At 44.7% G+C, this 15,915-nt stretch overlaps 3 protein-coding genes across 3 annotated transcripts; all 3 read right to left on the reverse strand.

Moving 5' to 3' along the window:
• Window positions 1–28: 28 nt before the first annotated feature.
• On the reverse strand, window positions 29–1,453 carry BNA5 (kynureninase; the record flags this gene model as incomplete). The annotated part of the gene is made up of 1 exon (XM_018882154.1): window positions 29–1,453. One exon carries the CDS (start codon window positions 1,451–1,453, stop codon window positions 29–31), a length of 1,425 nt encoding a protein of 474 aa, XP_018736560.1.
• Window positions 1,454–1,932: 479 nt separating this feature from the next.
• GLT1 (glutamate synthase (NADH)) lies at window positions 1,933–8,373 on the reverse strand (the record flags this gene model as incomplete). Its single annotated transcript, XM_018882156.1, has 1 exon — window positions 1,933–8,373. The coding sequence occupies one exon, from the start codon at window positions 8,371–8,373 to the stop codon at window positions 1,933–1,935; it is 6,441 nt and encodes a 2,146-aa protein (XP_018736561.1).
• A 4,241-nt stretch (window positions 8,374–12,614) lies between these two features.
• MSS4 (1-phosphatidylinositol-4-phosphate 5-kinase) lies at window positions 12,615–14,456 on the reverse strand (the record flags this gene model as incomplete). Its single annotated transcript, XM_018882157.1, has 1 exon — window positions 12,615–14,456. One exon carries the CDS (start codon window positions 14,454–14,456, stop codon window positions 12,615–12,617), a length of 1,842 nt encoding a protein of 613 aa, XP_018736562.1.
• Window positions 14,457–15,915: the final 1,459 nt, after the last annotated feature.

The following is a 15,915-nucleotide window of genomic DNA, read 5'->3' on the forward strand; positions in this document are numbered from 1 at the left end:
GCTCAGATGTCAGTCAACTGAGATGGACTTAAATAGAGTCTAAAGCTGCATCAAGCATTTCTGTAACTGCTAGTACCTCCTGGTGAGTATTGTAAAAGTGGTTAGGTGCCAATCGAAGGACATCTGGTTTGCGCTCATCACCAATCACTCCCCGGCTTTCGAAATATGAAAAAACCTTTTGCATGTTTCCAGAGTTAATGGGAAGGAATAAAAGTGAAAGTTGGGCACCTCGTTCTTCTGGATTCTTGGGTGTGATAATCGTGAAAGACGGCGAAGGAACTTTACCGGATGCCACAACCTCCGGATCCACATAAAATTTCGATTTTATAAGTAGATCGTATAGGTAATTGGTCATGGAAAGACTACGCTTTCGCAAATACTCAATACCGCCTGCCTTTTTAAACAATTTAAGACTCTCTCCCAAACAAACAGTATTTAGTACACTGGGATTGGACATTCTAAAACCATAAGCGCCTGAAATAGGATCAAAATCATCAAGCATTTGAAACCTGGTGGATGAATTATTGCCCCACCAGCCGGCAAGTCGTGGACGCTTGTCATCAGAATGCTTGGAGTGGACGAAAATGCCGCCAATGCTACCGGGACCAGAATTAAGATACTTGTATGTACAAAATACAGCAAAATCCACACCCCAATCATGTAGTTTCATTGGTACATTACCGATAGCATGAGCTAGATCCCAACCAACAATACAACCCTTGGATTTTCCAGCTTGAGTGATAGTCTTCATGTCGAATAGCTGGCCAGTATAGAACTGGATTCCCGAGAAAATAATAACTGCAATTGAGTCGCCGCTGCGTTCAATTTCCGCCAAGATGTCTTCGGTTCGAAGTGTATACTCACCCTCTCTAGGAGCCAAAGGGATTAGACCGTCTTCAATTGAGTATCCATGCAGCTGGACTTGTCCCTGAAATGCATAAGTGTCTGAAGGAAAGGCCTTTTGTTCAAAAAGGATTTTGTATCTCTTGCCCTCAGGACGATAAAAAGTACTGAGCATTGTATGAAGATTTCCAGTCAAAGTATTCATTATTGCTACTTCAGATGGGTATTGTTCGCTACCAACTAGTGGTGCGAGCAATGGTGTCACTGGGTCATCTATAGAAACCCAGGGTTCAGCATGAGGATGGTCGAAATGTGATACAACTCCCCTCTGTTTCCATGCGTCAATTTCTTGTAGAACAGCCTTTTCAGTGGATAGGGGCATCAATCCGAGGGAATTTCCACAGAAGTAGTATGATGGGTCTGAGGATTTATCATCACTGGAAGAGATACCGGTTATATTAGATCCTAAAGAACCTAGAGTTGGAATAGCAAAATGTTCCTTATATGAAGGAAATTCTGCATCCAATTGCTTGGCATATTGGACTGAATCTTCGTTATTAGACATGACAACTGCTCTGTTCGACGTCAATGAATCATGGCATGAATACATGCTGCTTCATGATATTGCGCCGCTTGTATTGCGGCTCATGGTATTTATAGACATTCAGAGAGCCATTGGTTTCAAAACAATATTGCACGGGGCAATAGTTACTTAGTGTGTAACGGAAAAGAACATGATAGTGGTCTTCACAATGGACCGTTAGCAATTGGATCTCTGGGATCATGTAATACATGTGAAGTCCAGATAGTAGACCTGATAGATAGTATATCGTTGAAGTCCGATGTTTATTAGGAGTGGAGCCTTCTTTAGCCGCTGAAAACGGATCAAGGACTGTGGTTACTGTCCCTAGCAATTGCCCCAAGTGATGCAAAAATAGGAGGGAAGCTATCCGCCTTAGACAATATTGGGTGGGTCCAACCTACCAGACTATGAAAATATAGTTAAAAAATCATTTATTTTATACAAATAGTCAAAAGCCAAATAAATTTCTATTTTCACGGGGATTTGTTTTCGATCGTGTAATATTTTTAGGATTTAACAGCAATAGGTGTCTGTTGAGACTCCAATAGACTATACGATCTCTTTTCAATAGAGCCGTTACCAGGTAAGCGAGTGTTGTTCATTAGGAACTGATCGACATCACGAGCAGTCTGTCTGCCTTCTTGGATACCCCAGACAATCAAAGATTGACCACGACGACAGTCACCAGCAGCGAAAACATTTTCTCCAACATAGTAAGTACCTCCTGAAGGGGTAGTGGCAACGTTGCCTCTAGGATCACGAGCAACGTCAAGCTTTTGAGCCTCAGGACCAACAAAGCCCATCGACAAAAGAACAAGGTCAGCAGGGAAGAACTCCTCGGAGTTAGGGATCTCAGCCATTTGCCAGGCCCCACTGTCGGATTGCTTCCATTCAACACGCACAGTCTTGACACCCTTGACATTTCCCTCATCATCACCAACAAACTCTTTGGACAAAATGCAGTACTCTCTTGGATCTTTACCATAATGAGCTCGAACTTCAGAGTGACCATAATCAACTCTGAAGATTCTGGGCCATTGTGGCCATGGGTTATCTTTACCACGACCAGCAGGAGGATTGGGCAACAATTCAAAATTGACAACCGATTTGGCGCCATGACGAACCGAAGTACCAATACAATCGTTACCAGTATCACCACCACCAATAACAATAACATTCTTGCCTTCAATAAGAGGACGAACTTCGTCCAAAGTATCATCAAGTAAAGACTTTGTGTTCCATTTGAGAAGTTCCATAGCGAACTTGATGTTATTGAGCTCACGACCTGGAATCTTCAGGTCACGAGCAATTGTAGAACCAACTGCCAGGATTACAGCATCGTTGTTACGTTTGAGTTCGTCCATGGTAATATCCTCACCAACAGTGGTGTTGGTGACAACAGTTACACCTTCAGCGATCATCTTGTCAATACGTCTCTTAACAATACGTTTGTCAAGTTTCATATTAGGAATACCATACATCAGCAGACCACCAGCACGATCGGCTCTTTCATAAACAGTGACAGAATGACCAGCTCTGTTGAGTTGATCAGCAGCAGACAAACCAGCAGGGCCTGATCCAATAATAGCAACCTTCTTACCAGTACGAGCAGAAGGAGGTTGAGGACTCATCCAACCCATCTCCCAAGCGTGATCAATAATAGCAGCTTCAACACTCTTAATACCAACAGGATCTTCATTAATACCTAAAACGCACGCACCTTCACAAGGAGCGGGGCAAACACGGCCAGTGAATTCAGGGAAGTTATTGGTCATCATCAATCTTTGGAAAGCCTCAAACCATCTGTCCTTAAAAACAAGCTCATTCCACTTAGGAATGACGTTGGAGATAGGACATCCAGTGTCAGACTGACAGAAGGGGACACCACAGTCCATACATCTGGCAGTTTGGAACTTGAGTTCTTCTTTTGTAAGACGATTCGACAACTCAGCCCAGTCCTTAGTACGATCGTGAGGATTTCTGTATTTCTCGTTTCTTCGCTTGTACTTCTTGAATCCATGTAGCTTATCAAGTGGTGCGATGGCCTTGTTTTTGTGTTCCTCAGCCTTATGATCCAAAATGGTGTCTTCAAGGTCGACAACCTTAGGCTCGGCAGGCTTGTGTACATGAGGAGCAGGGGAAGGAGTAGCGCTTCTAGAAAGGGCCTTGATCTTCTTGATTTCACCATTAGTGGCATCAGCCTCAGGATCCTCCTTAACTTGGTGCAAAAATCCATTAAGTTCAGATTGCTTAGCTTGTTCAAGTTTGCGGGCCTCAGCTTCCAGAACTCTCTTATAATCGAGAGGCAAGACTTTAACAAATCTTGGTAATATACGGTTGAAATCAGTCAAAATTCGGTCAGCAACTTCAGAATCAGTGTAGTGTCGATGGTCTTCAATCAATCCACGAACAAAGGCAATTTCAGCAGGATCGGTAACTTGGCTAAGCTCGACCATTTCAGTATTAACTGAGTTGACAAACTCCTGGGCCATATCAAGAACATAAGCAATACCACCAGACATACCGGCAGCAAAGTTACGACCAGTACTACCAAGAACCACGACACGGCCACCAGTCATGTACTCACAACCATGATCACCGACTCCTTCAACAACAGCAGTAGCTCCAGAGTTACGGACAGCAAAACGTTCAGCAGCAATACCTCTGAAGAAACAAGTACCAGAGGTTGCTCCATACAAACATGTGTTTCCGACGATGATATTCTCCTCAGCCTTGAAGACAGAGTTCTTAGGTGGATAGATAACAATTCTACCTCCAGACAAGCCCTTGCCAACATAATCATTAGCGTCACCCTCAAGCTCTAAGGTAATACCAGGAGCCAAGAACGCGCCAAATGATTGACCAGCTGAACCGGTGATATCAACGTGGACAGTGTCGTCAGGTAATCCTTTTTCACCAAAGCGCTTAGAAATACGGTACGAAAGAGTAGAACCAAGAGCACGGTCTGTGTTAACAATTTCAGCGTTAATGCGAGCAGGAAGACCCTTTTCCAGTGTGATCTCTGACTCATCAATAAGCTTGTTATCAAGACGAACATGGAGACGGTGGTCTTGCTTGCGAACATTTCTAGTAGCAACACCAGGACGGAGAGTATGAGCAGGAGTGAGAATAGGCGAGAGATCAATGTTAGCAGTCTTAACATTGCGAAGATCCTCACGAACCTTCAACTTTTCAGCATGGCCAACCATTTCATTGATGCTACGGAAACCAAGTTTAGCCATAATGGCACGTAACTCGTTAGCAATGTAGTAGAAAAAGTTAATGACATGCTCAGGAGTACCTTCAAACTTCTTACGAAGCTCAGGATCTTGAGTGGCAATACCAACGGGACATGTGTTGAGGTGGCACTTTCTCATCATGATGCAACCCATGGCGATAAGAGGAGTAGTAGCGAAACCCCACTCCTCAGCACCGAGCAAACAAGCAATAGCGACATCACGACCAGTTCTGATTTGACCATCAGTTTGAACAATAACACGTCCTCTCAAATCATTGAGAACCAGAGTCTGGTGGGTTTCAGCAAGACCCAACTCCCAAGGAAGACCAGCATACTTGATACCAGTCCATCTTGAAGCACCAGTACCACCATCGTGACCGGAAATAAGAATGTGGTCTGCCTTGGCCTTGGCAACACCAGATGCGACAATACCAACACCTACTTCAGATACAAGTTTAACAGACACTCTTGATCTGGGATTGGAGCACTTGAGATCGTAAATCAACTGCTTTAAATCCTCAATAGAGTAGATATCATGGTGAGGAGGAGGTGAGATAAGACCAACTCCTGGGGTGGAATGTCTAGTCTTGGCAATCGAAACCGACACCTTGTGTCCAGGCAACTCACCACCTTCACCTGGTTTGGCACCTTGAGCCATCTTAATTTGAAGCTCATCTGCATCTGAAAGATAGTAAGAAGTAACACCAAAACGACCAGAAGCAATCTGCTTAATAGCTGATCTCATGGTATCACCATCGGGAGAGACAGCAGAACGCTCAGCATCCTCACCACCCTCACCAGTATTGGACTTTCCGCCCAATCTATTCATGGCTACGGCCAAAGTCGAATGAGATTCCATGGAAATAGATCCATATGACATGGCACCAGTGACAAAACGGCGTACAATTTCAGTCCAAGGCTCGACTTGGTCGATGGGAATAGCAGTTGAAGACTCAAAATCAAAGTCTAAAAGGCCACGGAGTGCACAGTTTCGCACCGCCTCTTGCTCTTTCTTAGAGTATGCCTCATATGCTTTCTCATTCTTATTGCGAACAGCATCTTGGATATTGGCAATAGCACTGGGTTCGTTGATATGAGCTTCACCACCATCACGCCAGTGGTATTCACCCGATTCGGCAAGGCCAATAGGCTTGACAGTGTCACGAGATGGATAGCCCAATTCGTGCAAGGAGAAGGCATCTTGAGCAATATAATCAAAACCAATACCTCTAATACGAGAAGCAGTGCCTGCAAAACACCTGTCTACAACGGAATTGTCAATACCAAGAATTTCAAAGATTTGAGCACCCTTGTAGGATGCCAAAGTAGAAATACCCATCTTAGACATAACCTTTAAGATACCTCCATCAATGGAATATTTATAATTGGCAATAACCTTTTCGTCAGGCAAGTTGCTCTTGAGTAAACCTTCTCTGTTCATCTTGAGCAAACATTCCATGGCAAGATAAGGATTGATAGCATCGGCACCATAGCCGACAAGAACACAAATATGGTGAACTTCTCTAGCCTCGGCAGTTTCAACAATCAAAGCAACACGAGAACGTTGCTTTTGACGGACGAGGTAGTGGTGAACAGCACCAGTAGCGGCCAAAGCAGACACAGCCACCCGGTCAGCGCTAACAGCTCTATCAGACAAGATAATAATCTTGTTCTTGTCGGCAATGGCATCGGAAGCTTCAGCACAGATTCTTTCCAAAGTACTCTCATAACCAGCCAATCCCTGAGATTTAGGGAATGTGATGTCAATTTTAGCAATGGTCCAAGAAGGATAGAATCTAGGGAGGTGATCAAGAGCCTTCAAGTCTTCCAAAGAAAGAACAGGGGATTTGAGTAGCAAACGATCACATTGGTTAGGCTTCATTTCAAGCACATTTCCTTGGGGTCCAACGTAACATTCTAGTGACATGACAATGGATTCACGGATAGGATCGATAGGAGGATTAGTGACTTGGGCAAACAACTGTCTAAAGTATTCATACAACAACTTGGGCTGAGTACTCAAACAAGCCAAAGCAGCATCGTTACCCATGGAACCAAGAGCTTCCTTGCCGTCACCTGCCATGGGGGCAAGCAACAAACTAATCTGCTCAAAAGTATAGCCAAAAGCCAGTAGTCGAGGATCAGATTGCACTGTAACAGCATCTAAAGTGCTACTGGCACTGGGAACCGAGGAGTCAGATTTAGTAATCTTCTCATTCAATTCTTCCATAGTAACAAGGTTACCATGAATCCAGGCCTTGAAATCAAATCTAGCAGCGACCTTCTTCTTGAGCTCACGATCATCGACCACACGTCCCTCCTTGGTATCAACCAAAAGCATTCTACCAGGACGAAGGCGGCCCTTTTGAATAACCTTCTCAGGCTCAATAACCATAACACCGACCTCGGAAGCACAAATCATCCGGTCATCATCGGTAATGTAGTAACGACAAGGACGCAATCCGTTTCTATCCAAGTTGGCACCACAGTAACGACCGTCAGCAAAAGTAAACAAAGCAGGGCCATCCCAAGGCTCCATTAAACAAGCAGCCCATTCGTAAAAGGCCCTCTTCTTAGGGTCCATACCTTCATTATTTTGCCATGCTTCAGGAATCATCATCATAACAGCTTCTGGCAAGGACAAGATACCATTAATTACCAGCAATTCTAAGACATTATCGAAAGCAGCAGAATCCGAACCACCCTCTTCAATAATAGGGTACAACGAGTCCAATTCATCAGCAAACAATGACGATGCCATAAGACCTTCTCTAGCTCTCATCCAGTTCTTGTTACCACGCAGAGTATTGATTTCACCGTTGTGGGCGGCCCATCTCAATGGTTGGGCTCTGTCCCAAGATGGGAAAGTGTTGGTGGAGAAACGCGAGTGCACAAGAGCAAAATGACCCTCGTAATTGACATTTGCCAAATCATGGTAGTAGTTGTATACTTGAACAGGAGCCAACTGTCCCTTGTAAACAATGTTCTTGTTTGACAAGGAACAGATATAGAACCAGTTGTGCAAACCAATAGTATGAGTGGCTCTCTTTCTCAAGACGTACAATTGACGTTCAAATCTCTTCTCAAACTCCTTGTCAAAGACTTGCTCATCGATATTCTCAACCAAAGGGGTATTTCCAGAACCATAAGCGGCTTCTAGAACGACAATAGGTTGTAAGATAATAGGCTCTCTGCTCAAAGCAGCAGGTCCCAAAATAGACGAGTCACGAGGAACATATCTCCAGCCAAGAACACGGAGTCCCAAACTCTCAACAATCTTGGTAAAACTGGCCTTGGATTCAGTCAAGATATCCTCATCATTCTTGAAAAAAAGGTTACCTACGGCATATTGACCCAAAGGAGGAAGTTTAAAGTTGTGTTCACGTTCAAACTCCTTGACAAAGAATTTGTGAGGAATCGAAGTCATAACACCAGCACCATCACCATCACGAGCATCGGATCCAACAGCTCCACGATGAGTCATGTTACAAAGCAAACTCTTCGCATCAGAAATGATTTTGTGAGAGACCTGGCCCTTGATATTACAAGCAAAACCAACACCACATGCATCTTTCTCGAATTCGGGGTCGTAAAGACCCTGCTTCATAGGAAGAGCGCCTGCCCATGACTTATTGTCAGGGCCCTCCTGGTACTCATATGGAGTGTACTCGTCCTCCTCTACGATGACCGCATCCTGCAGTTTATCCATTGCTAGTATTTTGTTAGCACCAACCCATTTTTATAAATCTCTCCCCCTGATTCTATAGCTCTCGCACTCTCTCTCTCTATTGACAATAGAGAGGCGCGGCTGGACCAGGGGGTTTCATATGCGAGATTAATGCGTCGAGCAGTTCGATATATGCGTAATCCACCTATCTCCTGCCAATAAGCGGCTGACAATTGTCAGCTGTGTGGTACTTACAATGAATATGATCTGGACAGTAATAGAGGTTTAAAACGTGAAACGCGGTAAAGTTAGAGTTCAAATGGAATATTACCCAATCGAACTAGACCTGATCTGTTAGTTTTTCGGCTTAAAATCATATAGCAATGTGGAATTATGAGCATGTGAACATAGATCCCGTACAAATCCCATACTCACCTTAGTTTTTATTGTATTCTCCGTAAATCGAGCTGTTTATGGTGAATATAGCTCGATTTTGTATTCTTGTAGTTGTCTAATATAATCGATTCACTGTTTTGGTTAGTATTCCCTCCCTCTATTTCTGATGTGCTGTGCTATAATTCTAGTGAACTCAGATAGTGGCTAGATCGGATTCGCGGAGACAGATTGAGATCAAGATAACAAAGGCTTGACAATTGTTTTCGTAAAAGTGCAATGGTAAAACTACAATGATAACTTCACTTGCTCTACGTCGTCACTACTACCATCATTACAGACGATAAATTGTCTTCCGATGGATCCAAATGTCCCTATAGTGATGCTAAAAGCTTGAAAGAAGCGTGACAAGACCGCATTGATCACTATTGGATTGGAGTATTCAGATTTCCATTTGATCTTCTACGAATCTACATCTTTCTTAGATCTAGATTTCTTTCAAATGTCCCATTAAATTCCGTAGCAGATATTTTCCACAACTAATAACTAGCCATTTTTTACAGGTTTCATGATTCTAGATCATTATTATCAATCCACTACCCCATCACTATCAAACCACTATTGAAGCCAGTCGTAGAACACACTGAACAAAGCACAAGATCAATCATATTTACAAAAGCCAAACATACACTACCAGTCTCTATTGCAAACTGTTTCAATAGATTTAATTTATCTTGAAGACCTCAGTTCACCCAAAAAAACCTGATAAATTTACAGATGACAAATCCTCTTTAAAATGCAACACCAATTAAAAATGAAATCGTATGTATGGGGCGAGGAATAGATAGATATATATATGTAACTCTGTTTGGTGAACTAACCTGTATGTGACAGGACAGACATATTTAATGGGCATGCATTCTCATCAGTGGGATTAGTCTAGCGGCCGCCCTACCAGAGTATCTGCAGCAGCAGCAGCAGCAGCAGCAGCTTGTGCGGGTGAATATCTTTCAGGTTGTATGCTGTGGCTGTGGCTGGCAGCCTGAAGCTGCAGCCCGAAGCCCCGCGAACATGCTGAAACGAGTTTCAGTTGCAGGCCCGACAACGTTGATAGTCCTACCCCCATTCCACGGCCTATTGGACGATCCGATGACCATGTAAGCCAGGGTGACTCAGGGCAAAGGGCTAAACTGGGTGACGATGACAAACGGTTGAAAATATAAAGGTCCAATACATTTGGTTTATTTCGGACTTGGTTACCGAATGCTGCATATATCAATCTATCAAGCATAGATACGGCATGTTACAGACAGATTCTATGGTTACATGCGCTCGTTATGTGGATAGCGATAAAGCGGAATACGTCTGCTACATTCAAAATCATATGAAATGCTAGCCATCCTTGGCCAATTGATCACGTTCTAAACATTGGGCCATTTATCTAAGACCGAACCTTAATCTGCGGCGATATTTTTTTTTTTTTTTCATTAGAACCAGTTAGTCATTTTAATGCCCAAGTGCTGTTCCGAGGGTTCGACAAGAGATGCCAAATCAGCGGCCCAACCGGTCGGTTGCTGCCTCACTCCCGAGGACAATCGTATCGTTACGTCTCGCCAAGTGGGGTGAGGAGTATCTGCCAGCGGTATCAGCTGGGGGCATATAATAAAAGGGCCGGGTTCGGCTGGGGGGACCCCCTCGGTTACCACCTAATTGTAGGCATGGCTCCATTAGCCAACCCCGTATCTGCCCTGTATGGAATGCTTCTAGCCACGATCCTGGCCAATCACGATCAAGATATTTTTCACCACCCACCGATTTCGGCACCCAGCAGTGTGAAAAAGAAAATTACCGCGCATTATCTTGAGCCAATCAATCGCCTCAAAGCCTGATAGATGTGCAGCCCCACCTTATCTCAAGGGCTGGGGTGAGGAATCGTAAACTCCCAGCAGTGCGGCTACCAACACTCCTGAGACGAAATTCCGGTTTCTTCCGCTGTAAACTGTCCTTGCAGAGACGAGATGTTCAGTGTTAGCAAGTTCTCACACTGGCCTGTGACTGCTAACTCGTTAGTGGTTAGCTGGTCGCCCGGTAATTTCTGGCGGAGTGTGTGTGCCTCCGGCGGCTGGGGCTGCGCCCCAGACCCCACTGCTCCTCTCGCTACGCTCGAGTCGGTCCGCCGCTCAGTACAAGTAAGGGCCTCATTTTGTGCGGCTCCACTCCACTATGGTTTATTCTCGGTCGGTCAACCCACTCACCAGTCAATTGACCAGTAACTCATCATTTTGATATCTATTAGATTGTCTATATATATTATAATACTCGGTCTATCACTCCTGACATATCGTCGAGATCTGGGAGCCCAGTCTTGTATGCTTTTACGAGTCTGCGGACCACGGGTCTTGAGGCTGGCTCCAGTTGGACAGGGGAAATGAAGGGACCAACCAGAATTAAGAGGTCATCGCCCATTAACGCTGAGAAAGTACGATTACGACTTGACGTACCTACCATACCCCTATATCACTCCTGCGAAGCAGGAGCAACGGGGTCTGGGGCGGAGCCCCAGCCGCCGGAGGCTATCTGACATCGCCTATTAATATTCTTAGCTATACAGTCTATTATTTTCTCCTTCTTAGCTTGTTTGTCGTTCTGAAGAGTGAAGATAAGTAGCTGGTTCAAATGAATGAAAATAAGTATCCCCCCCTGTGGCAGGACCCAATGAGATGCTAATATCAGTAAAGACCTGTTTAGGAGGTACTACTAAATTAGCTTGTTTGCGAGGTTATTCCAAATAGTACCCCCTCTCGGTACTGATCTCCAGCCTATTGTGTTAATTGCTATATCTTCATGGCCGACTAGTGACCGGTTAGCGTTGTCACTATTTATTAATTCACAGGGAGCTCTTATAAACCAGTAGAAAAAAGTTCAAAATTCTCGAATAGACCATGTTGCCAAAGTAGCTGCTAAATAAAGTTTTAACCTCGAAAACCGTGAAATACTTCATTTCAATGTGGCAATTCGGCCAGCGAAACACAACCCCGCCTCCCTCCAAAAACATAAATGAATCCTAAAGCTGGAGTGGGAAGATTTCATAGAAATAAGTATTAAAATAATATTAATATTAAGTACAAGAGACAAAGAAACAATAACCAATAACGTAATAGGTGTTAAGTTCAAAACAATCAAGTGCGCGGTTACACTAGTCGGCCAGCTTCTGTTCATGAATAACTATCTGTCAGCTCCATGAGAAGCGAGGGATCATTCCATCAATACCAGGAATCCCGTTAGAACTGGATTTCAGAGTCCTTGTCATAGTACGGAAGGTACTATCAAGAGTCCAATGGCTAGGTAGGTAAGTAGAGAAGAACCACCCAAGGCGCCAAGTCTTTGAATGCCCATCGTCCGTCCATGAATATTGTGAGCCTTGAGATCCAATTCCAAAATGTCGCTAAGGAAGCGCCTTATTGGAAGGATTCAAGAATGTCCAGGAGTAGACTGGCGAGGAGCCAGGTCTACCGTAGTCGAGCGGCCTAAATCGTCGTCTACTCGCGGTGTGCGAGGCGACAGATGAAGTGAACAACAAGGGACGATGAGCAAATTAGTAGACTTGGGACCCGTGCGCCAATGAATGCCAGCAGATATCAGCCGGGACTCGGGATGCCACCGACTGAAGATCGCTAATCAGAATGGAGTTCCAAATGAAACCATGACAAGGAAGCCTCTAAAGATCACTTTGAGATTCACTTCGTCAACTATCAAACAACAAGGTAGTCTCACAATGAACTAATAGTCATAGCTGATATTGGTCCCCAGAGGAGGAGGGAGCAACAAGTCAATAAAAGCCTCGAATCATGCTAGACCGACCAGATAACCGCCCATCATGAAAGAAGAACTTAACAACGAGTAGACACTGATCTGCCAGGTCCAGGGACCACGGCAGATTGAACGAAATTGAGAAATCTCGCTCCATACTTTGCAGGGTGAACAACATCTACAGCGGATCTGCCAAACATCAGTCCTTTGACAGTGGTTTCCGCTCTCTTGCGCCAACTAAAGGGGCAAAGGGTATCAATCATACCAATAACAGGTTGTTGTTCACAAGTAGTGTCACTCTGAAGTCCTACCAGCAATGAATAATCCATGATGTTGTGTCGCTTCAATAAATCGACATCCTTTGAAACTTGAACCATCAACTTGTCTCGGTCCTCTTGAGTCATAGAGATAGCCTCGTGTCTGTCAGTCCAGTCAAGGTCCTTGAACACTACACGGCCACGATTATCTTTTCTGGGTCCGGCACGTCGGTCATGGCTCGATCCCTTGAGATCGTAAATCAAATCAGTCTCCTTCTGAAGCAAATTCTTCATAATGATAAAGTGAGTCTTCTTTCCATCAGCAACAAGGGTGTAGTTTCCAAGATAGAAAGGGAGCTGAGTACTAGGGTTGGCCTTGACATGATGGTAATAGTCGGCCAAAAAGTCCGCGTTAGCAATAACGTTGTGCTCCTTACGCTTGATGGTCTTAATAATGTACTTGCCATTAGGAGTAAACAAGAAATCGGATCCAGATTTGCCAGGAGATTTAGTCTTGGTCAAGTCAGACTGCAAAATAAATGAGTTTAAAAACTCATGATAGTCAATTCCACAAAGGGTGCGGATGTGCTGATAAACAATAGGCGAATAGGCCTTAATAATGGCACCTCCATCAAGTCTGTATTTCTTGTTCTCCATAGTGAGAGCTTCCTGGCTACTAAGGGGAGTAGCATAGATAGCAGTTTGAACTCCATTAAACATAAGAGTGGGTTTTGTAATGGGGGCAGCGTGTCCAGTAAAAGAAGTCAGCTTTGCCTTGGCTCTTGTCAGCAACAATGGTGTCTTGGACTTGTTGACTTCCTCAACCTGAATGACCAAATTGTCAGAGGGAGTTTGGGCAATGGGCTTAGATAGAGCCAGTGGAGCTGTAGTGGGAGGCTCGGAGTCATGTTCAGCTTGAAAGCCACCAGAAACAATCAATTGTGGCAAACCCTTGAATAAGTTTGCAACGGCAATAATCTCAGCAACAAGGCCGTCAATGGAACAATTGCCCTCGATAGCAGGGGTAGGGGCGTCGGTAATAGCACAAGGGGTTTCATCATCCACATTGGCAGGAGTGATTTCCTCAGATTCAGCCAAATCGCTGGTAGAAGTTTCCAAAGGTGACTCAACCAATGTAACATCGCCGTGGGAGTCAGCAGAAAAGTCATTCTCATCAATTTCAATAGGGCAATCAGATAGAACCCAAGAGGCAGCAGGGGTAGTCCAGGTAGCTTCAGTGTTCTCTTCGGACCAAGTAGTTTGAATTTGGCGGGTGGTAAAGGCAGCCTCGTCTCCAGCCTCAAAAGACCACTCAGAGGAGTTGTCATCATCATTATCGGTGGGAGCAGAGTAAGTATTACTCGACTCTTCACAATAAGGTTGTTCAGAAACAATATCAATGGGTTTCCAGACAGTTGGTTCATTGAGGGTCTCATCAGATCCAACCGAGACACCAGAGTCATCGGGGGAACATTCAAGGATCAAAACCTTGTGATAAGCAAAAGGAGAACGTCTGGCAGGACGACGGTTCTCCTGTTGTACACAAGCACCATACTTGGGCACAGAAACACCGCAACGGACGTCACTCAAAACAGGACGACGGGGTACCTTGTAGGTTCCATTAGAAGGACGATAATCACCGTTGGTAAAGAAAAAGGCACCCATTTTATCAATTAAAATGGGCAACAGTAAAACAGTAGTAGAAAATAGTGTTGAAAGCGCTTGTTAAAAATTCACAGAACAAAACTTGAGTCTAAAAACAGCTGTAGGTTTATTCTGACGAGAAAAAAGAAGAAGAGAAGAAAAAAAGAGCATTGCAGCGGATGTCCTATCATATATATACACGGGGCTCTGAAGATTATGTTGATGTCTGCACCGACCACATAATCTTGGTTCACGGACACGGCCAGGCTGCAGGCTGTAAGCTGCAGCCTGCAGCCTGCAGCCTGCAGCTACTGGGGCACCGGCTGGGGTCCTCGCTGGGAACAAGCCAGTGTCCAGTGCTAGTATCTGAGCATCAGGAAAAGGCTGGGAATTGGCTGAAGCTATCATTTAGGACTAGGTACACTAATGCTTTTATCTAAAACCGGAATCAAGTTCACTCCGACCGTGCAACTTTATTCTAACTTTGTTCCGTAAGGAAATGTCAGGGGTGATCTCATCGCCGCTCAGACTAGCAGCTAGCTCATATGCGAGATAACGGGCGGACATCACCGGGGTATGCATGCACATGCTTGGGAGAGCAGGGTTGGCTGCCTCCGGCGGCTGGGGCTCTGTTCCAGACCCCGTGACTCGCCTCGCTCGTTAGGCCTCGATAGCCAAAACTCGGCAGGACTGGTGCTATGGAGGTTGGGAGTCTTGCAACTGGGAGAAATGCAGCCGAGAGGGCATATATGTAGCAAAATGTAAGATGCGGCAAGTAACCCTTGTCTGTGGACATGGAGGGACAAATATGCAGACTTGGTCTGCAGTTAGTCGAGGGTTAGTGGTCTGTGGCGGCAGGGAAGCTTATGGAGGTGGAAGTGGTTGGGTCAACATACAGTATTATGCAGGGAAGTTGTGATAGGGAGTTTATGGAGGTGGAGGTAGTGGGGCCAACATGCAGTGTTATGCAGTGAAGTTGTGATAGGGAGTTTATGGAGGTGGAGGTGGTGGGGCCAACATGCAGTGTTATGCAAGGAAGTTGTGATAGGGAGTTTATGGAGGTGGAGGTGGTGGGGCAGCTATGCAGAGATATGCAGGGAATATATCGATAAATGGCTTATGCTGGTGGGGTAGTGGGGTACATATGCAGTTAATATGCAATAGCGATCCAAAACAGTGGGGCTGCCCTTCGAAGTTTATGCGGTGGGCGGCCAATGCACGAAGAGGGGTACCTGCTTCGTAGGTTATGGAGGATTGGCCAGACAAATATATAAGGAGCCTGTTCCCACCGCTTTATCTCTTTTTTTTCTCTCTCTTCTCTCTATCTTTACAAGTCTGTCTGATTCTGTGAACAATTCTCAAGTCAATTCAAGCCCTTTGAAGATCATTTACGCCTGTGACCACTACTCTATTACTTTTTTTTTTATTATTATTATTTGTTGTTGTTATTGACTTTCGTCACCATGTGTGTCTCATTTCA

Source organism: Sugiyamaella lignohabitans, chromosome D, assembly GCF_001640025.1.
Source record: "Sugiyamaella lignohabitans strain CBS 10342 chromosome D, complete sequence".
Lineage (NCBI taxonomy): Eukaryota > Fungi > Ascomycota > Dipodascomycetes > Dipodascales > Trichomonascaceae > Sugiyamaella > Sugiyamaella lignohabitans.